A 22,785-nucleotide genomic window follows, 5' to 3' on the forward strand; every position below is an offset into this window, starting at 1 on the left:
ACCAGGCTAAATAGAACTTGCAATACAATGCATAAAGTTTCAACTTCAGCAGCGGCAACATACAGCTGGCAGAAACACTGAGAAAGCGGTGAAATATCATCTCCCAGATGCTGTGAGGTTGAAACACATGTGTTACGGTGTGTGGCCAGTTAAGAGAACACATCCTTGACAGGTTTGTTTATCCACTTTGAATTAAAAAAGTAAGAATGAAGGAGCAATTCTGAAAGCACTGTTAACTAACATTCACTGACTCCTAGTTTTGTCTTTCAAAAAGCAAACTACCTTGCGACCAATGAATGCCAGAAGAAAACTTGGTCGACACAGATATTTCCTATTTACATACTCTCTATCTTATATAAAATGGTCAGAGCCTTGGCCCTGCTATAGCCCTCTTTTGCATTCCTACAGCAGTACACTGCTGATCTCAGTTATGTATTAAAGTTCTCTGGAAGCCAACAGCATGTAATCATATACCTATAATTAAGTACATACTTGAATGCTTTGATAAACAGGGAAAGACGGATGAATTGCTGCCTATATAACTAATGATGAAATAGTACTGATGTACATTTAAATGGGGATTATGCTGTAGATGTTTTATGCCAGGGATGTATTAGCCATTGATGATTTGAAAGCAGTCTACGGCCAGCCTGTGGAAGGCCAGTGGCACACACTGCTGTGGTCACAGGTGGTTGGATGTCCCTTGCAAAGGACCAGCCGTGGCCCTAGGAGTCTGGGATGTGCTGATAATGCTCTTCTCTTTAAATAACATGGCAGAAAGAAGGGTATTGCTAACTTCAAAACTCTCGTCTAATGCCTATATAATACCAACCTGAAACAGAAGGATCTTTCTGCCCACTAACAAATGAGTTGCCTAAGATTATCTTTCTTCCTGCTTTTCAGTTCCTCACCCTGACACCACTGATGCCTCTTACCCAGCAAACGGGCAGCAGCATCAGCACAGTCACACTGTTGGAATTTTAACCATTTCCCTAGTAACTATATCCAGAGCAAAGTTAGACAACAGTGCTAAAATTATCAGCAACTTCTGATAATCCATCTACATAAGCAGCCACTGATGCTCAGAGGGGTAAAACTGCAGCGGAACTAGCAACAGTAAGGAATATAATGGCAACAATCCAGATGGGCTTTCAGTAAACTGTTTATAGTCTTATCTTCTCACTAATTTAAAATTTAATTTCCCACCCCCTTCCCCTATCCCTGTACAGAAGTATTGCTAGGTACATAAAGTGATCTTGGAGCTGGGTACCAAAATTACAGCTGTTGCAGCGCTGAGTGTGCCAGACCCCAAGATCCTCTGCTGAAAATGCAGTAATACACCACCCCAAGTGAGCAAGGGTGACAGAGCCAGCAGCCCTATGCAAACAGGGCAGAGCAAGTAGCAGTGAAGGGTCAAAACCATTACAGAATTTGACCGAAAAAAAAAACCAACACCCCCTCCCCTCCCCAAAAATATAATGGAAAAGATCCAACAACCTCCACTGCTGAGTATATTAAATCTGGTCAGAACTTTTGAGAAGGCAAGAAACCATGCGCCACAGCTGTGGCAGCTGAATGGCTGTATTCCTCCTGCATCCTATTAGAGGGATTTGTCCCAAGACTTAATTGGCAATTTCACTATTGCTTTTTTGTTCAGCAGTGTTAACATATTTTCCCTCGCCTTTGCTGTGGAGAAGGCACCAGCATAGCAAGGCTGCAAATTAGATTGTAGGTGCGTTGCAAATTCCAGGGGTTCATTTTTCACAGAAAGTCAAAACCACCTTTAAGTGCATAAAGCAGCTGTCCCACCACATTCTGACAGCACGCCTGCCATACCTTTGGTTAACTTCGGGTACACAGACAGGGACTTAGATCCCTTCCAAGACAGTCAAAGAATAATGAAAAAGCAACTTTGATGCTACCTGAAACCAAACTATTCAAAGCGCATTGCCTGCATTCCTCAGCTGCAGGCACCAAGCCAGGACACAGAGATAATCACTCAGGCTAGTGATGGGGGAGGGAGAAAGGAGCTTAAGGACCCCAGAACTGAAGTACTCTGGTCAAGAAAATCTAGACAGAATTTAATCTGCAAGGTAGCAATGCCATCATGTTTCTCCCACTCCCATTAAGTGTGTTAAAGAACTAAAATAATCACAGACATGTCAATTTTCTTTCTCTTTTTTGCTTGTCTCTTTTATCTGTTCCATAGAAAATTAGGATCTATACCAAGAAAATAATTCCTCTCTCATCTTGCACTGCTTTTCCAACCGTGGCTAACATTCCCTGTTTCAGGAGGGCAAATTGCCCAGCATAATACCCAGACAACAGCAGAACATTTTACATGGGGGAAAAGTTCCTCCTTATATTCTCCCAATCAGGAACCATACCCTGCAAGCCTGAGATTTGATAACCATGATTATATTACTTTTACGTATCTACCAATACAGGTATGTCAACCCAAGACAAATCAGTTCTTTCCATACTGCAGCATCTGTTCTTTGACTTGATAATCTCTGCAGCAGGGAAGCCTGCACATTGCAAAAAAATTCTGTAGTTGCTAAAAACGGCCCCTGGGACGCTGAGCTTTTTTTCTCCTTGTGTATGAAAGCTATTAGGGGAAAAGGGGAGAGCAGCAGCATCTCTATGCCACTACGGTATCCAACAGCAACTTTCTGAGACTCAACCACTTGAGGAAACATTCCTAGAATTTTCTTGGTAATTCCAACTCTGGATTCAACTTCCCCAATTACAGCAACTTTTGGGTTGTTAACAAAAGCCAACATACCCTGTTCTGGCTATCATGTCATACAGATCTATCCCAAGGAGGTCCACATGGCAAGGGCAGCAGCAGTCCCTGAAGACCTTAATAACTTCCGAAAGTTGGAGGGTCAGCACACTGGAGAATGGTGTAATTTGTGGTTTTACCTACCCTACGGCCCTTCAGGATGGTGTGCCTGCAGAATTTGTGTTCTGCTTCCTTCTCAACTTACAGCAAAGATGGCCTTACAACTGGGTTGTGCACTACATAAATCACTACTCCACTGGAGAAGACCGACCCAAGCGGCATATATTCTGGCCTTCAGCTTCTGCCTCCTTGGATGTAGGGACCAACAAAGAATCCCCTGTAGGCAGGTACCAGACTTTGCCTTCTAGGGCACTTGAGGCACAAGATGACTTCACATTAGGAACTATTTCTTTACTGAAAGGGTGGTGAAAGACTGGAACAGGCTTTGGCGGGTGATGCCCCATCTTTGTCCGTGTTTAAGAGACTTTTGGACAATGACCTTAATAACATGCTTTAACTTTTGGTCAGCCCTCAATTGGTCAGGCAGTTGGACTAGATGATCATTGTAAGGTCCCTTCCAACCAAACCATTTCATTCTCTTGTAAAAAGGAAGTCACTCTGAATTGTCCTCCCCCCAGTGCTCAGCAAAGTTGAGCAGTGAAGAATGGTGAAACTGTAGAAAAGGATTTGCTTCCATAGAATGGAAAAGGGAGAAAAAACACCCCAAAAAGTGGTTCCAAAGAATGTCACAAAAGACTAAAAGATCTTCTCCACGGTCAACTGCAATGACAGCACAGACAGTAATAAGGGCATCTTTGGTGTCTTTGCTTTTAAGAGCAGAGTATGTGCCAACACAGCACAAAAGAGTATAAAAACAGGATAAAAGAAATAACAGCTTAGTGTTCCCTGGTTTCCATGCAATGTTATGTACTCATTTAGAACTTAACACACAGTCTGTTTATACCCTAAATGCATATTTAATACAAATAAAAGGCATTTAAAGAACACCAAAAACATATAAAATGAGAATTTTGGAGAGCATCTTACCTTTGACCCAATAAGTGTGTACAGCCATTGGATGGTTTCATTATGATTTATTACTCCATTCATGCCATCGACATAGAGCATTATCTGGCCCAAAGCTATTGTAAAGAAAAAGAGAAAATATAATCAGACCTGGTGAATACTTTTTATAATCCTAAGCACTGCTGGCAATTTTCTATAATTGGGGTTTTCCAGAGATGTGGGGAGCTCAACTAACAAAGGATATATTGGGGAAGATTGTGCTGGATGAAATCCTGGGCAAGTGCAGTTACTTTACTGACTTCATCTGGATGATCTAAGTGTGAATTTCATCCAGGGACAAGCACAGGCACTTGTTCTTTCTAGAATATGCCACATTTTATTGTCCCCAAATCTGCAAAAAGGATTCTACACACCGCTTACTGTCACGACAGTTTCATCAGCTACAATGCTTTACATCTTGCGAGCCAAGACTTTTACCATTTGTTTCAGCACCTTATAATGCTTGGAAATAGTATATTTGGATTAAGTTGACTGTTTCAGTTAATTCCAATAATATGAAATTAAAGCAGGGCAATTAACATCAATAAGGACAGCAAATACTCAACACTGCACAGTGCTCTCTTGTAAATGAGTTTTGTATTTCAGTGAGCAAATACAACAAACAAAGCACGGTTAACAAAGAAACATCTTTATTCATTTATTCTAAAGCATTTACAACAACAGTTCAAAACACGCTAGTAAAATATTTCATAACACTTCTTCCATAGTTTGCAATCCTGGTAATATGAGACTTTATAGAGACAACAGCTATTAAATCTTTTCTGACTGATAAGGACAGACGTTTTTTGTACGGATTATGAAAAGTGGATTAGCAAAATTCATCTATCATCTTCAAAAGTTTCCACTGTTAGATCTTCTGCTTTACAGCAGGAGATCAAAGCACATTGGGATGAAAAAGAAATCACTGATGTAACACCTTTCAGCACAGCCTGTTGGCATAACAACTCAATTATCTAATATACAACCTGATGAGCCCCCCGTACATCGCTTTATGGGAGAAAAAAAGAAAAAACCCCACAAGGTGAGGAAAATTATGACGTTATTAATCTTCCAAACACATTCCAAATGTTTGCTAACTTTTGCACAGGTCGTGGACAGTGCAGCACTGTTCTCCTCGAGGGCGGATTTTCAAAGCCAGTCAAGCCCTGAAGTACTTCTACAGCTAAGCAGCTAACTTTCATTTTTTACACTGCCTCCTCTTTTTTTCCTTTGCTCTAGTTGGTTGACTTACAACTGAAAAAAAAAAAAAAAAACCCGAGGTACTAATTTTAGGTACTTACATTCCTTATCTAATCTGTTACACCAAGCTAGAAGCAAAGTCACTTTACACGGTCAATGAAGACCAAGAAAAAGCGAGCAAGAGGGCTACAGCAAGGAGATAACTCGTATCTTGGGCAGGCTGCATTGCCACTGGGGTATGCCCATCTGTCCCTGCTCCTCCTCTCCAGGAAGCAATCAGTCACCACCCTCTGAAGACATGTGTCTCAGGTGAATAAAATCAGGTGGGAGGGACACAGGCCCAAGTGTTAAGGTAAAATAAAAGATGTAAGCCAGTCAGTAAAAAGAGATAAGAGTTACACTGCCCGAATAAATGGCTGCTTTGAAGTATTTCCTTGCAAGTAGAGGAAAGGAGAGAACACTGCTATCCCAGCAGTAATCAGAGAAACTTCTTAATTCTTGTTTTTACTTCCTTTCAATGCTAAAAAGATTTGGCCCTTGATCAGGATGAGATCCAGTCATGATAAGGTCACCAACCCCCTCCCCCCCCCCCCTTTTTTTTTTTTTCTTGCAAATTCTTTGGTTGGGGGTGAAGGGATTTAATTTGAATTTGAAACAAATGTGAAACAAATTTTACTGTTGCCGCATGCTTTCCAAATTAATATAGAAATCAAAGACAGCAAGAAGTCTGCTTTTAAAGGGAAAAGATGCACACAATACAAAATTACTCCACTGCTTGTATTTAAGACCAGTTAGACTGGATGTGTAAGCGAGCTCTGAGATGCATTAGTCTTCAGTCTCTTAGATGTGACCCTTCATAAAAGCAGTAGGTTAAGGCAAATTAGTAGACCTTAGAAAGAAGCCAAAAATCAGTTTTAGGGATTCCTGACCATTTTCATCTGCTTCCACTAATCTTGAATCTTGCCTCCCCCAAACCCCGCTCACCAACTTTTTTTTTTTTTTTTTAATTATCAGTTCTATCCTAAGTATATGGTAGTATCCCTGTCTTTCCAGCAACAGAATGGGTCTTTTGGATGTAGATGAAAAATTAATAACACAAGAAAAAAATACTACTGCTGTCTCTTGAACAAGGCGCCAATAAATTTCACAGGATTTCAAAGAATTACAAAGGACGCCGTGAAACAACCAAGATGAAGACAGGTTTGCTGTCCACATATAAGACATGACTCCAGAAATTATGGGCCTTGGCATGGAGCTTCATATTGCTATTTCCTGTCTTTCTGTGTCAGAAAAACTAAAGCAAGACATGATAGGCAGAGTTGAGGAGAAATTAGCTTTCATTGTGAGAAACAGTGAGTTAGGGAGAATCTGTATGTACTTTGTACAAAGCTGGTGCCTTACAAATACTAAGGAAAAGTCCATGAGAACACCTAAAAAAAACAGAATGTTGGTTTTCACACCACGTCAAGTGTCTGTGCTGAGGAAAAAAAAGTAACAGCTAGTAGTAACCACACAACATAGCAGCAAAATGGAAGAGGCCACCAAAAATGCTAGTGTAGGAGCAGGCTGGTGGACAGGAGGTTCTCGGGCTCTCCCAGGGCTCAGATCTGGATGAGTAGGTGTCGTGGTTTGGGCCTGGTTGGCAGCCAACCACAATGCAGCAGCTGTCTCTCCCTTCCCCTCCGGCAATGAGAAGGGACAGAGAGCCAGGCTTGGGGTTCGAGATAGGACTGGGATGGGGAAAAATCCCCCTTTTATGATCACGAGCAAAAGGCAGACTCGTTAGGGGAAGAAAAAAAGAACATACATTTATTACAGACACTAACAACAACACATAACAGCGTAAGACAGTGAGAAGCATTGCCACATCTTGAGAACACCTTCCCCCCACCCCTCCCTTCTTCCCGGGCTCAGCTCTGCTCCCCATATCTCTACCTCCTCCCCCAGTGGCGCAGGGGCAGGGAATGGGGGGTGCAGTCAGTGCTGCTGCTTCCCTTCATCTTCGGTGAGGGGAGTGTCCGGAACTTGTTCCCCCTGCTCCATCGTGGTCCCCCTCTCACAGCAGACAGTCCTCCATAAACTTTCTCCGACATGAGTCCCTCCCACGAGCCGCAGCGTTCCCCACACTGCTCTGTCATGGGTCACTAACTTTCTCCAACTGGATTCCCTCCCACGGCTGCAGCCCTTCCCGAGCTGCTCTGGCGTGGGACACCCCCGCATGCTGCAATCCTCCCAGCGCTGAATTACAGCAGCGGGGCTGCCTTTTCCCACAAGACCCCGGCCTTCTTCGGGCACAGCACCTTGATCAGCTGAGCAGGAATGACAGGCCATAAATCAATGTCTGCTCCACTGTAGATCTCCATGGGTGGCAGGGGGGGCCGCCCTGCCGTCTCCCCACAGGATACAGGGGGGTCTCTGCTCCGGCACACCTCCCCCCTCCTTTCTTCCCCCGTTCCTCCACTGACCTTGGTGTTCATGGAGCTGCCCCAACTCCTCCTCACCAGTCCCACTGCTCCTCACCACGTCCCTTCTTAAATACGTTATCGCAGAGGCGCAGCTGATGGGCTCAATTTCCCAAACAGAAGTGGAGCTGGCTTGGAGCTGGGGGAGCTTCGAGAAGCTTCTCACAGGGGGCCGCCCCGATAGCCCCCTCCCCTGCCACCAAAAAACTCCACCACTCACTCAACCCAGGACAGTAGGGCACTCCAGTTTTACATCAAATGAAGACCCACCGGCCAGAGAGCACTCGGCACCGCTTTATATTCATTGCAGCTTTTCTACCCAACAGGCAGACTGCCTCCTCGCTCACCACCAGCCTGCTGACAGGGCTGCAGCCACGGTGCAGACTCCGTGCACCCACCGCCTGCGCAGGCACGTCGGCGTGCAGGCACACCCGCCACCAACACGCAGGGCCTCGCCGAGAAAGGGCACGCTGACTTGCAAGGCAATCTGAGGCTGTTCCGAAGGCCAATCTAGTCCAAAATCATTTTAATTCGCATTTGTACATGCCTTCAACCAAACTCCTCTTTTTTTTTTTTTTTTTTTTCACTGAAAAATGAGGAGGCTATTTAATCCATTTAATCCCATCTCTCAGCTAACTGGAATTCTTTTTGGAAGTATCTCAACAACCTACTTGCATTAGGAAAGCTTGCTATTGTGCAACAGGGGGCTGGGAGAAGGAGGTTTAAATACGGAGCAGACTTAATTTGTAATTTCTTTGTTCCCACTACTCTTGTCAAACCCTTGATCTCACGTGAAAGTGGTGTGTGACTTTACCCATAGCTATTTTCAAGTGGAAAATTGCTGGATTGCTTAGGAAAGGCTTAGGCTAGAAAAGGACAGGCCAGCCAGAAACTTCATAGATTTCTGTGAAATAAGAGGTTAAGAAAGCCTCTAAAAACTTGACAGTATCGACACTGATACTCTCCTGGGATCTTGCCTATATAAAGTTAACAGGACCAAAGGGGAAAGACTCTAGCACAAAACATCATGATGACGAATGTCACTTTAAGTAAAAGTCTACTTCTCCCACCCAGAGGTGTCAAAAGTTTCAAAGCTGTTTCTTTCCCACATACCTGCCTCTCTGATCTGCTCTATCTGCTTCATATTTTACCAGAAGACTAACTTAGAGAAAACAGCAGCCCTGGATGAGCAGAAAGACTATTTTCTTACGGTTTCCTCTGAGTCAAAACCCTATTCATCACATCAAGAATTACGACAGGGATGCATCTTGTGATTACACTTGTTTCCATCAGAATAAGCAAACGTACGGGGTGAAGTAAGGCCAAACCCAGACCCTGTTGCCACAGGTTTCAGCTCCTGAGGAAGCTTCAGGCCCAAGTTCATCAGGCACTTCATAACCAGCAGCCGTGGTGCCTGCGACACACTGTATACAACAGTGGGGGAGCACAAGTGACAGACAGAGCTGTGATGAAACTACACAGGGAAGAACCAGCTGCTAAAAGTCATCCTTCTTCTTGATAGTTAAAATCTTATCATCATCAATGAGCAATTACGGGCCTGTGTGATTGCCTTCATTCCATTTGAACACAGATTATTAGTTTATGTACGCCCTCTTGGGCACCAAAAAGGCATACTCCATAAACATAAACATTCTGATCAAGAGTAAAATTTCAGTCTCTGTCAAGTGAGGGATCCCACGAGGGAAAGATAATACAGTTATCTATTACACTATTACAAAGCACTAGGTGATAATTTTGAAAAAAAAAAAAAAACAAACAAAAAAAAAAAAACCAAACCAAAAAACAACTAATTCAAAATTCTTTCTCTGTGTTTCCTCACTAGAGAGAGCCAAGAGCTCGGCTACCAAGTGGGACTGCCCTGAACACAAAATCTCCAGCTCAGCTCAGCCCCAACGCAGTGAATGTCAGGAGCTTCTACTTTTGCTTGTAGCACATTCTCACCCACAGTGCTTGCACACGCACCCTCAGGAAAGAGTTTATCGTCTCCATAGTATCCAAGGATATTGGATAGGGTCTTCCCCGATGAGAAATCATTATTAAATACAACTTTTGTACCATCCAGCTACTTGAAAATTAATAAAATTGCAGCAGAGATCCTTGCTTCTAAGAGGTGACATCAGATAAAATAGATGACCTGGCTCTCCACTGCTTCTGAAAATGATCTTACAAAGCAGCACTGTGCCGAACCTTGTGACTCACACTCATTCCACAGGACTGGAACCAGATAAAATTTGTAGGTTTGGGGTTTTGTTTGGTTTGTTTTTCTTCTGTTACTATTCGTATGTGTTGGTTTTAGCTTCAGTGCAAAATCTGCTGTTTATACACCTATTCCCACTTCTTTAACTTCTGTTGAAGATATCTGTAATGTCATCTGGGAAGATAAAACCAATCTTACTCCTGGCCACAAATGCACGAATATGTTTTTTCTTACCAAAGTTTCTTTATATCACGACTCTTTTCTTAATCTTGTCTCTTTACCCCCTGTTCATTTGTTCTTTCCATTATCACACACATCATGGTTGAAACATGCTAAGAAATTAATTTTCAGAACTTACATATTAAGCATGTACTGAACTTGGATTAATTGCATTAACCAAGAACTGAACTTTCTCACAAAAAAACCACATCACAGAACAAATGTTGTAAACTAAAACTGCAAAGACAGTTCTGGACAGATATAAACATATTATGCTGCTAATGTAAATCAGAAGTTCTTATGCTAGCTGACACAATTTAAAGTCTAGCTTTCCGTCTTATGCAATAATTTAATAGCTCATAAGTATTTGGAAACTTCTGCATGCTAGTTTGAAACCTGAAGTATTATTTAATGTTCAGATCTTTTGCAGAGACGACAGGTTTCTAGATCAAATTTGATCTTCCCCCTGCATCTACGTTAATGGCACAATATACAAAGATATTATAAAACCCATCTGGTTTTTCATATTGAAAACGAGTGACAAAAGTGACAACCAGAATTTTCCCCTGGATCACAGGCTCAAGGGAAACTGCCATCCAGAGGTCACCCCTGAGCAAGGGCAGACAAACCAGGACGGTTGGACACAGGACGGTTGGACACGCCGCCGTCCCGTGCCATCAGTACAGCTTTCTGCAGCACACCCGGGCCCTGCAATGGTCACTGCTGCCTGTAGTTACAACCGAGTGGGTACAACAGTGGCATGCTGTAACTTGCCATTAAAAGCACATCCGATTTAAAAATCAAGGTCAAGCTCGCCGAGGAACAGAAATCCTTTCTTTACTTGGCAGCTACAAACATGCCTTTGCTGTTATTTTAATTCTAAAGAGACAGCACATGTGTATTTTGACGCTTATTATTTTAATTAGTTCACTAAAACTCCATGCTTAACACTGGGTTCTTAAATGGCGCAGCCTTGCAATAATTTCCACCGTCCACAAAAGCCCACAGGAAATACTGGATGAGATTTATAACTCTGACATTTCTGGCACAATGGAGAGACCTTTAGATCCGTATTATTATTATTCTGTTCTTCCTAATTGTTTGTCTTTGACCATAACCTTAGTTGGTGAACCTCAGGGGCCGCTAGCAAAGAAACACTCTTTCATTGCTGATTAGTACGTAAAAACAAAGGGGAACAGGCCAACAAAGTCTGGGAAAGTATGTCAAAGTTTTGAAGCCTTGAGGACATTTACAGTCATTTGTGCTGCAGGTACTCAGAAGTCATCAACAAAGAACATCGATTAACACTTCTGATCTTCAGAAACTGAGTGTTGATAACACCTCAGCAATAAAGCCAGCGTAGGGACCACAGAGCACTTACAAGCCTAATTATGCACTTTGAAAGCAGGTTATGATTGGGGTTTGGGGGGGTGAGGGGAGGATGGGGTGGGTAGCGTGGCCCCTCTCCTCCTCTTTTTCAGGGAAGGTGCCTCCATATCTCCCTGTTTTGAGGCTCCTTAACTACAAGGGCTCTAGTTACCATTTCAACCTCACACTCACACATCTCCTCTCCCTAAACCCTAATTCCCAAATGGTTCCCAGTGCCCCCAAGGTTCAAGTGAAGAGAAATGTAGCCCTCCCCCAAGGGATGGCCAACACGTGGCAAGTCCAGGACTGCAGAAACCTCTTACAGAGGAATTTTCTCCTCTTCATGTTTCCTCTGCCACCCTTTTCCTCTAGTGTTTCTCACTTTAAAAAACGGCATGCAGCAAGGTCAAAGGGCATAAGGCAGCTTTAATCAGCTCATGTGTTTCAGCAAAAGCCGGTCCTTCATACATACCACGCAACACCCGGGGCAGTGCACAAGCCCATCAAAGCCAAAGGAGCACATCAGAACTTCTCCTCTTCCAACATTTCTTTTGTGATATTTTTTAAAATCTACTTGAGTGCAAAGAAAAAACAGACTCTCACTTGACTCTGTCAGCAGTTAAACTGGTGAACGCCTTTTTATACAAACTGAAATCTGGCTTACGTATATGCATTATAAAAGCTTTGCACGGTTTGTCATAATCGTTTTAATCAGTATTTTACATTGCAGCCCCCATATTTTAAATGCACTATATTCCAGCATGCTTTACAAGATTAATAACACCAATGTACAATAAACTGGGTAAAGTTTATATAGCAAAAAGTAAAACCACTTCCTCATTAAAAATAAATATGTCATTAGAATACCTTATTAATAAATGAGCAAGTCTACTTTAGCATTAGACCACTATTTTGCAAGCTGACTAAAATCATGCTAGTATGAAAAAAAAAAAAAAAGGAAAGAAAGCAAGAGGAAAAAGAAAAAATTAAAGAAATAAAAAAGGAAAGAAAAAATCCAAACAAAACCAAATAATTAAGTAAGACAGGAGAGGGGAAAAATACAATAAAAAAGAAAATAAGAGATTCACTAGATCATTTTAAAAGATGACTATTCATCCTTGGTGCTTCATGAAGCAAAACTCCTATGGAAAAAGAGAATGTGTAGTAGCCCTGAATTAAGATGACATGTTATAATGTATACATATATAGAGATGAAGCAAGACATCTGCTTCTTAACTGAATCAATATAAGCTGTAACACTGAATAATGTTCTTCTAATGTGTGTATGAAGTTACTTTTTTTCTCTGAAGAATTGAGATTGCTAGAGTTTTAAAGGATTTTCTGAGGAGAATTCCACACTGGCCCTCAGAACTTCATTTTTCAAGGAGGAGGACATGATGACAAGTTTGCCAGACAGATTTTCTTGTGAGGTGAGGTATTCTGTAAAAGCATAATGCCAATGCAGGACACTACCCACGGAAATACTAAAGAATTAACTCCAGTGGACTCATACCCAACTCCCAGCTGTGACTTCTTGCACTTCAGCAAAAGAGAAGCGGTTTGGTTTTAGGGCAGGAATTCATATCTGTTTTTAAGGATTAGGTGTCTCTTTTCATCTCCAATAAAATAGTTCACACATCAATTTCAAAGAAGAGATAACTTCAGATGTATTTTAAACCTTTTATAATGGATTCATCACGATTAGGCATCCAAGCACTTTACAACAGCGGTAAAATTGAATCAGGGGATCACAGGCTGGACAGCACTGCTGGAGACTGCTCAGTCCAAACCTCTGCTCAAACCAGGGAAATCCAGAGCAGGTTGTTCAGGACTCTGTCCAGTTGGATACTGAATATATCTCCAGGGGGGGAAACTGCACAACCTCTCTGAGCAACTGTGCCAGTGCTCAGTCACCCTCACAGGTTTTTTGGTTTGTTTTTTAAGTTTAAATCAAATTTCCTGTATTTCAGCTAGTGCTCATGTCTTGCCTCTTGTCCTTTCGTTATGACCACTGAAGTTTGGCTCTGTCTTCTTTACTCCCTCCAGTCATATATTTAGTCCCTCCCATAATACTTAAATTGAATTAAACTGAATTTAAATTGAAGATTAATCCATAGTCAAGAAACAATAACAAAAACACTGAGCTAGAAGCCAGAAAAGAAAATTCACCTGAAAGTCAGGATTAAACTAGGGAAACTAGTTTACTAGTTGGGAGTACTCCCAAGTTAAGAAGCGATACCTTATCCCTTCTATTTGGGAGCCAGTTGAGTAATTAGTCTGGCAATGTGCTAGATGTGATGGATTTCAAGGCTCTTCCCTCTCCATTAATCATAATGAACATAAGCCTTCTGTCTGTGTAAACAATACTAATCCTGACTTTGAAGGTACAAAGAGGGAAACGCAAGCCAATCTTTGCAGAAGAGAAAAGATAATTTCTGCAGCTCTCTTTCTTGAACTCCTCAGACACCTATTTACCCCGCACAAAGAAAGGTCCTGCAGGTGCTAGCTGCCTTTTATCAATCATTATCAATTACATACAGCACATCAGTTTGGAATTCCAGCATCTCCTTTACATGCCAGAAAGCTAAGCCTTAAGAACGAACTCAGCATTCGGACTGGTAAACACTGCAGTCAGATAGGAGGTTCAGAAGAAAATGCAATTGAGATTCAGCCTTAGCAAAACCATCTTATTCTGACTGCCAGCCTGTGTGTGCCTTTGCATATGGGGAAGAGAAAGCTCTGAGGGAATACATGAAACATTTTTTTTTTTTTTTTTCTATTATATGCCAAAAGGGTCTTCACTGACTGCCGTCAGGCACTTCTGCAGTGATTATGGAAAAAAGCACGCTGTCTTGGGGTTCCTGCCCCATGTGGAAAGTGAAGAGAATCAAGGGGTAACACAGCTTGGCTGTTTAAGAAAAGGACTAACACTGGAGCAAAAAAAGGACATATGGTACGATAAAAGTGTTCACATACCAAACATTTTTAGTCATCAACAGTATTTCTTTTCAGGACAACAGTAAACCTTCCAGGATGAAACCTGTCAGTTTTGAAGTGAATAAATGATAGATTCTCACTGACTACTTTTTTTTTTTTTTTTCTTTTTTTTTCTTGCAAAAAGCCACATTTCCTAGTATATTTTTCCTAAACAAAAAAGAAGATTCTTGGGAAGTAAATAGAGGAAACACAGGAATTTCCAGAGTTATTGTATAAGAGCTATAAAAGAAAAAAAAGGGAAATTCCAGTGCCAGTTGAAACTTCAAACACTGCTTTACCCCACAGACTTCAGCACAGTCTTTGTAAAGTACAAACACTGATCCATGATCTTTTGTTTTCATGTAGTAACGTGGTGTGCTATCATGGGTGCTATTATTTCCCAAGACTGCAGTTCTTTGTTTTTTAAGCTCAACTTCTTTCTCCAGGGTGCTATGCTGGGCAGGTAAACATGGGCCCAAGTTTAGCACCCTGAAATAAAAAGCATTGCAGTTAGGAAGGTAGCTAAATACACTTAAACTAGACTTGGGCAGGGGGGCTTACAGAGGGTCAAACCAATTTCAGTGGGCAGGTGAAGTTAATTCTGCTACTTAAAAGCCAAAAGCCAGTCTCCAAAATTCATATATTGTGGCACACGTTCAACAAGCACAGACTTCTAAACATGATATACAACGTATACCTGAAGAAAAGAAAAGCTACAAAAGAAAGATGAATGACAGTCACTGAAAACAGCAGTTCTACCACTGGTGTTTCACATCACTCCCCACAGAGGGTTTTTCAGGAAACAAAGCACGCTGCCTGAAGTGACACTTAGGCAGCCATCCATTTTTCAGTAAAATTCAAACACTTTAGTCTCGCTGGTAGTGTAAGGTGGGCTTGGTGAATACCATGGAAGAGCTACACAGAGAACAAAAATTATAACTAAATTTCTCCAGCTATATTCTTCCTATATTAAGCTGGTTTTTAATTCTCACATAGTTTCTTCACCTGGCAATGTATTCCAAACTGTCTTCTCTCAAGGTAAGGAACCGAGTGTGAAAAAGTTTCACAACAGAAGAAACATTATTTTAAGAAGCACTACACAACACTAAGCAGGTATCACCTCTAACATTTCTCAATACTTTTTGCTAAAAGTGACAAAAGCTACAGGATTTTAGGTAAGTCTGAAAGTTTCCGTGAAGGGATGGACTGGCTTTCTTCATCTCAACCAACAGAAATGTAACAAGTGAACAGGCAGCACAGGAGTATTAAGTTGATTCTGGAACACACTTCAGTAGTGTTGGAAATACCAATGGCATAAAGGTAGAGAAGTTTTGCTTTTTAAAATTATGCTTTTCAATATAAATTAAGAGTTCCTCAGTGCTTTTTTCATCTTGAAACCAAATGATTTAAAAGGCATCGAATGATTTTATGAAAAAAAATGCATCTGTCACTTTTATTCACTGAGCTGCCTTGAAAAACAACAGTGAGTATATCCTTCTAATGTTCTTCATCGTAATTACACTGTGACAGATGCCGAAACTGAATTCCTGATATACTTTTGAGATATTTATTGCTCTTCAGCATGCTCAGCCTGTCTCTAACGTTTCAGATAGGCTTCACCCTGAAGTAATGTGCGTGCCATTTAAGAATTCACTTTCATCTCCTGAATTTATGCTTGTTAGGGCAAATTAATGAAAGACTCTATTCTTTAAGTACTAGCTAAACAAAGCCAAAGTCAGCACTAGAAAGCAAACCGACACAACACTTCATTAAATATGCTTTTTATTCTTTTTGTTTCAAGTATGTCTGTTGCTGTGTGAAATTTGGAGTTACACAGTCTCCTTACAAATCTCACAGTAAAGAACATACTCAAGTCACAAGTTCACATCTCCCATTCGAAGTGGACTTCCCATAAGAAAAAGGTGCAGGGAAGAGACATCAGGACAAACCCCTTTAAGTACAGAGCTCACACTCTTCCAAAATATTGATTGAAAATACTGTTTTGTGTTTCTGATCTTTCATCTTGGATATTGAGCAAAGATTCCTTCCAAATTAACTGTAATTCTTCTTTAATCCCTCAATTCTTTTTTTTTTTTTTTTTGTCAGCATGGTGACAGTGAGAACTCCTTTGAATACTGAATCCCAATTTATTACAGCAATTCTTAGAGAAACATAGAGAAATCATCTTCATCAGTGTCATGCTCAAACTCTTCTCCTCTCTGAATTTAGATAGGTGAATAGCTAAGCAGAATGCACACTGATCCCATTTCTTCCCCCTTCTCAAAATTCTCAGGCAAAGATACACTTACAAAAATGTATTAAATCCTAATTCCTATTCAACAGAAAGACAGTTTACAGAATCTCTGCTTTTCATTTTATTTTGTTACCATATAAAAAAAGTAGTGAACAGATAGATTCTTAACAAAAGAAAAATATTTTGGGGGCGTAAGCTTCATTTGACCTAAAAATGCAAGGTCTGTCTGTGACTAGCTGCCATCTGTGTGGTGGCAGGGAGAAACAATCACATACTGGCTGAACACGAAGATGAAGCTGGTGGATTTATGCAAGTTTGACAGTCTACATTTCGTATTTACCAGTAACTATGTAAATGAGAAATGCAGTTGAACAATCACATCTTGTTTCCAAAACCAGTTTTAGGTGACGGTATTCCATTTTGTTGATATTATTACAATTCAGTGAGCACGGCATTATCTATAATCCTCAGCATGACTGCAAACTTGTTTCTATGACTGCGTTACCGGTCAGCACCTCATTAGTGCAAATTACAAAGGACCAGGATCCTGGGATAACAATAACACTGGAGAAGAGGGTGCAGAGGCAATTTGGGGACAGGTGAGTTTCACAGCTCCTCGTGTTAGACACTTTGGAGCACGGTTGCTGAGGTCTGCTCCGTGAGCAATAACCTCAGGCTCCTCCTGGAAGCAGCTAAATTACTTCCAGACCCACACCAGTCCTGTAAGTATCACGGACACTTCTGCACAACACTCCTTCAGTAAGTGATGTGGACTGAACCCAAACCATCTGTACAGAACCGGCGGAGGAGACGATGCACCTATGGCATAGTCCATGATCAAGACAAATCCACCATGAGTAATTAAAGGTTTCTGGGTACTTAGAAAGAAGTTACAAGGTGTACAAAATATAAGCATTTGAAATGTAAGAAATTACGGAATTAAAGATTCCTGTAGAAAACTTCATTCAGCCTATTTTGTGCACAAACACAACTATGTCAAAACCAATTTCAAGAAACACCATTTCCGAGCTTTGGAGTACTACCTCCTTCAAAGCAAGTACTGGAAAATACTGTCTAAAAAGCACTTTCTCAGTGTGTGGGTCCTAGGAATTTTTTAGTGCAAACCTCCTGTGAAGACAGAATATATAATTTCCTGCAGGGTTTTCTATGATGTTCATCAATATAGCGAGTGCTTCACAGGTCTGAATACATTTTCTGCATAGCATACTGATGAGGTAAAGAAATTACTCTGTTCTGTTCTGCAGAGAAGTCAGAGCTTCCACTAGCTCTGGACGTCACATCTGGGACACCTGATAAGCTGATTTTTGAGAATACCTTTTGATATAATAGTACTTCAAGTATCTGCAGAAAAGCAGCAACCGAGTTTAGGTTCAGCTCCGTACACTATGGTCTCAGATTATCTCCTCAGAAAACAAGGAACGCACGTGAACAGGGAACATAATGATACTTTCTTAAAATTTGAATTAAAATTACTTGCCTAGCAAGTACATTACATACTAATACTATGCCAAAGGGTCAGTTAAAATCTCTCTCCTTCCACGCTGGCAACCTTAAAATTAGTAACTCCACCATCTCCCCTCCTTTAATTCCCTTTCCCACCCCCAAACTTTGAGGACTGGCAGTCTTATTTCCACTGACTGGAAAACCTGGGTTTAGAAACATTATGGTTCCTTGAGCTTTTTTTTTTTTTTTTTTAATAATCATTTCATTAAAAAAAGAGGTGGGGTTGTGTGTAAAAGAAATCCCACACCATGCCCAAGTGGAATGAAACTGCTAGAATTCATCACCCTGTTTTTTTGCCATCTAATTTAACAGAATAAATACTTCTCCTGTTAACAGTTTACATACCCTAAGGGAAAACAACAAACAAATGGACAAACCATCTCTGGCTTATAATAAAAGCCACATTGTCAAAAACTGGTTCAGCAGACTTGATTTTAAAAATTCAGGCCATCATTGCACCAATACTTGGAGTTTGAAGAAGCAAGAGTTATTTCAGATGGACAATAATTCAGGCTGATACACCGTAGAGGTATGTGACAGATCAAAAAGGTTTGATCTCCCTGAGCTACTTCCTACCTTCCACAAAACACCACCCACCATCCGCCGTGCACAGCTTGGTCATCCTCCAATCTATCTTCCGTTTTCGGGACAACTCCTCTATTCCTCTTTCCTCACTAGCAGCACTGATAAAACGTCACGGAACTCCAAAACTTTCTCATTACCCTAACAAACTCTTAGAGAATGGTAAGCACCCTACTGCTCCTCACACCAAATTCTGGCAAGCAAAGACTGTGAGATGGGGAGGGTGTTCCTACAGCCCCCCCACTTGTCCTGGGAAGGGCATCTTTATCTCCAAGCATCTGTTCAACAAACCTCTCACCTTGTTTGGGGGCTGGTGTCCTCAGGTCTGGGAGCATGCTGCAAGCAGCAAGCGGTAACATTTTGATCATCACCGACACCCAGAACAACTTCTGCTTGCAAAATGAAAGGTTGTCAAACAAAATGGGGTATATATTTGTGCCCATGTAAAACTGTGAAGTGAGTGTGTGCTGTCTTCAGCTAAAAGAGCTCTTGCTTTTCACAAAATAATCACTGCTAACTCTAGGGCTGTTAATTTTGTTTTACTGTTGTAACTGGGAATCAGTTTTTGCTACTCTCATCCCTTCTGATTGCTCAAGGCAGAAGAGTAGTTTTTCTCATGCAGTACAAATAGCGGAAAAATTAAAAATTAAATAAAACACCTGAGTTGCTTTATTGGTGAAAAAAATAAAGTAGAACTAAAATATAGTCATTTCAATTCACTGAAATTTATGTTAGTACAAAGTGCAAAAGAAACAGAAAAACTTGAAAGCCAGTAATTCACATTTTGTGGTCAAATAGCAGAAAAAATAAATGTAAACAGAAGTTATCAGTTAAATAAGGACAGCTGTTTGCTACTGTGTAAGAAAATCTCAAAGAGCTTTACAAAATCAACACTGCAGTACTATAGCTAATTTAAACCTGTAAAAAATTATTTCACAACCATTGCATAATAAATGTTACTAAACTGTTTTACATCTTCCTGAGAAGGTGTTGAGACTCCAAAATACCACTTTGTGTGAACCTCTGAAAGCTCCATTTTTGCATATCAACTCGTGAGAGAGCTTCTAACTTGGTTACATAAATAAGTTGCCTATAATGCATCCAATTCAAGTGACCTTACAAAAAGAAATAAAATATGAAGTGGTGAGAGAAAGAATCAACATTGCTGGTACAAGCATTAAAAAAATAAAGTCTACTCTTTCCTGCCTGCCTTAATCTCATTTCAAATTTAACATACAGAAAGGCTCAGAGCCAGAATGCTTATCCAAACTACATAAATCTCTAGACAAACTCTCCAGACTGTATGGTTCTGTCCCCATAGAACCTTCCAATTCTTCCTAATGCTGTTTTTCAGCAGGGAAGGCTAGCAAAAAGCTATCGTTTCCCACCAAATCTTTGATCAATCTTTCCCTACCACATCTTCCTTTAGAAGAATGAACCTCCTTCCTTGCAATGTGTTTATTAAGTGAAACAGGAATGGAAACCAGCCCCAAGTCTGCAATGAACCCTACAGCAAGAAGGTACCTCACACCATTGCTGTGGCCGCCTCTGAGAAAGACCCAATTAATTCCATTTATTTCCATTCTGAATTCCTGAGCGGGGTCAGAGGGAGGGAACGCCATTTACCACCATGCAACCCATTTCAGGCAGCTGGTCCAGCTTATAATGTAAACATGGTTAACACCTTGGGAAGGTCACTCAGAGGAATGGTAGCATTAGCAAAGTAATTAATTTTGGTTGACCACATGCATACTGCCCTTTCACTTTACTTTCCTCCCTTCCTTCTGCAGAAGAAAACACAAGGAGGAGTTTTAACTTGTTCTCTGAACAAAAATTTTCAGAAGGTGAGAGATGGGTTTTTCTTGAACATTGAGAAAGTCTTCTGGTTTTGGGATGATTTCCAGCATAATATTTCATTTATCTGTTGCCAAAAGAAACACTTTATAGTTTTCTCATTAGTCAAAGGGCTTTAAGAACATGCTTGAAGGAAATGATCCAACTATCAAAACAAGCAAAACCTTTCGATGCACTTCACATGCTCCATTAAAAGTGGCTGCCTCATGGAAACAGCACCTGTAGAGCTAGCTGTTCAACCTGAGGTGTGCTTACCAACTCCTTAAAAGTCCTTATTCGTAAATAAATAAATATTATTCATAAATATTCATAAATAAATGCACGTGGGAAAGTTGCAGATCGTCTGTGTCCTTCCATCTTGTGGCCATTAAAAAGTGAAATTTAAGGAAAAGGGAAAAAAAATTACATGTTTAAACCCATGGGATTCAGTGGTCACCTTTCAGTTCCTTGAGGGTTTAATTAGATGACATTTCATAAAAGTAGAGAGTAAAATGGAAAACAGGAACACAGCAAGGTACCAGCGTCCCAAGTGAATTTCCAGGATCACACCGAGCTTGCCTGCTCTCAGGGCCCTTGATAACTATAAAGCTGAAATCAGATATTGCTGCGTTTACCTCCTCTGTCTCCTTTCATCACCTTTATTCTTAAATCTAGACAGCCAGCTTTAACAAGCCTTCTGTATACAGCATACACCGTACACATTCTCCATCTAATTTACATGAAGAATATAGAGTTTACAGAATGAAGAACTCAAAAGCTAACTAAATTTTATTCTGTGTCATGGGCTGTCACAGGGCTTTCCTTTTGCACCTTTCTTACCATGTGTTTCTTTACACAACCAGTCTAAGCACTCTGGACCTAGAAAAGCCAGTCAAGAACTACATAAAGAATTGTGCCTTCCAAATAGGATATTTTCCTTTTAGTTTTCCAAACCCACCTACACTAGCACCTACAATTATGATTAAACAAATAGATTTCAGAGAGCTAGAAGATGAGGAGATCTCAAAATGAAGATTAAATGCATTATTGCAGTGTAAATTACTTTTTCCAGGTAATTTCTACAGTTCAGCAATGTGTTTTTTCACCTTGCATCTTGCAGTAACACATATTTGGTTTGGGATATGTTTGTGCACATATTTTTTGCTTATAAATATATACCACGTATACAGATGAGCATCTGCAGAGAAACATATCTAACTGTATGTATCTGCAGTTACACATTCCTCTCAAAATTCAAGTCTTACAGTATCATAAAAAACCCGATGACCACTTCACGATAAATGCTTTCATGTGCGTAGAATTAGTTTAAAAAAGGATCGCTGATTATTTGTACAAGATCTTTCAAACCATGTTTCCAAAGTGCAGACCTTCACAGTGGTTTCAGAATTCTGTTTTTACAACAAAATGCATGCTGCGAACAACAGATGACGTGGCCTTATTTAGGGTCCAAGGCAATGATATATGTGGAGGGAAAACGTTTGTTTCACACCACTTTCATCAGTGATTCCTACTAGAATATTATTTCAGTGGCTGCAGAGGGAGATCCTAGAAAGCTCAAGAAAATTTGATTTCTAAACCTAGCCTTTCACCACCAATCTAGAAATATTTCCCTCTATTTTTTCTTCCCACTTCAACAAAGTTTATCAAAGTTAAATATGAAATCACTGTTTTTGACAACTTAATAGTATTTAGTAAAAGAACAATGGTTCTGCTGCTTTCATTTTCAGAGTTTCAATGCAAGGCTTCTTTATAGCCTGAATTTTGACGTGCAAAAACTCAAGCCAATCAAAGTCACAATTAACGCTGTCACTCTTAGAAAGTAAACAAAACAAGAACTGCCACAAGAAGTTTCTGAAGCCAAATGAAGGAATATGAAAGCATGTGAGGAACACCTGTGATTTCTTACTTTAAATAGGCCTAAATGATGTATTTTACCACACAACTCTTTCCGTAAGAAGGAAGAACACAGTTTGCAATGATTTCGTAAGAAGCAGAAGGTATGATATGTATAATTGAAGAGCAGGAAAACCAAAGAATAAAAGAGATACTGGAAATCTGAGTATTTTCACTGATAATAGGTACATGCATACAGAGAGAGTAGACTGTATCAATTTAGAAGCATGTTGATTCTACTGGCTAAAGTAAACATCTGATTAATGGATTAATCATTATGGAAACAACAGTGATTAGAAAACTGAAGTAATGCACATCACCTCCCCATTCCTGACTTTTTCTGAGTGACTTACAGAATAGATATAAAAATCTTAAAGGCAATGTC

At 40.5% G+C, this 22,785-nt stretch overlaps 1 protein-coding gene across 10 annotated transcripts in view; it reads right to left on the reverse strand.

Moving 5' to 3' along the window:
• Positions 1 to 22,785, reverse strand: part of FHOD3 (formin homology 2 domain containing 3) — a 415,762-nt gene that overhangs the window by 160,360 nt on the left and 232,617 nt on the right. For all 10 annotated transcript variants that reach the window (XM_042797959.1, XM_042797958.1, XM_042797961.1 and 7 more), the window contains exon 6: positions 3,833 to 3,927. In XM_042797959.1, coding sequence (XP_042653893.1) covers positions 3,833 to 3,927 — 95 coding nt within the window. The remainder of the gene's footprint in view (positions 1 to 3,832; positions 3,928 to 22,785) is intronic.

This window comes from Tyto alba, unplaced genomic scaffold, assembly GCF_018691265.1.
Source record: "Tyto alba isolate M040663 unplaced genomic scaffold, T.alba_DEE_v4.0 Super-Scaffold_27, whole genome shotgun sequence".
NCBI classification, from domain to species: Eukaryota; Metazoa; Chordata; class Aves; order Strigiformes; family Tytonidae; genus Tyto; species Tyto alba.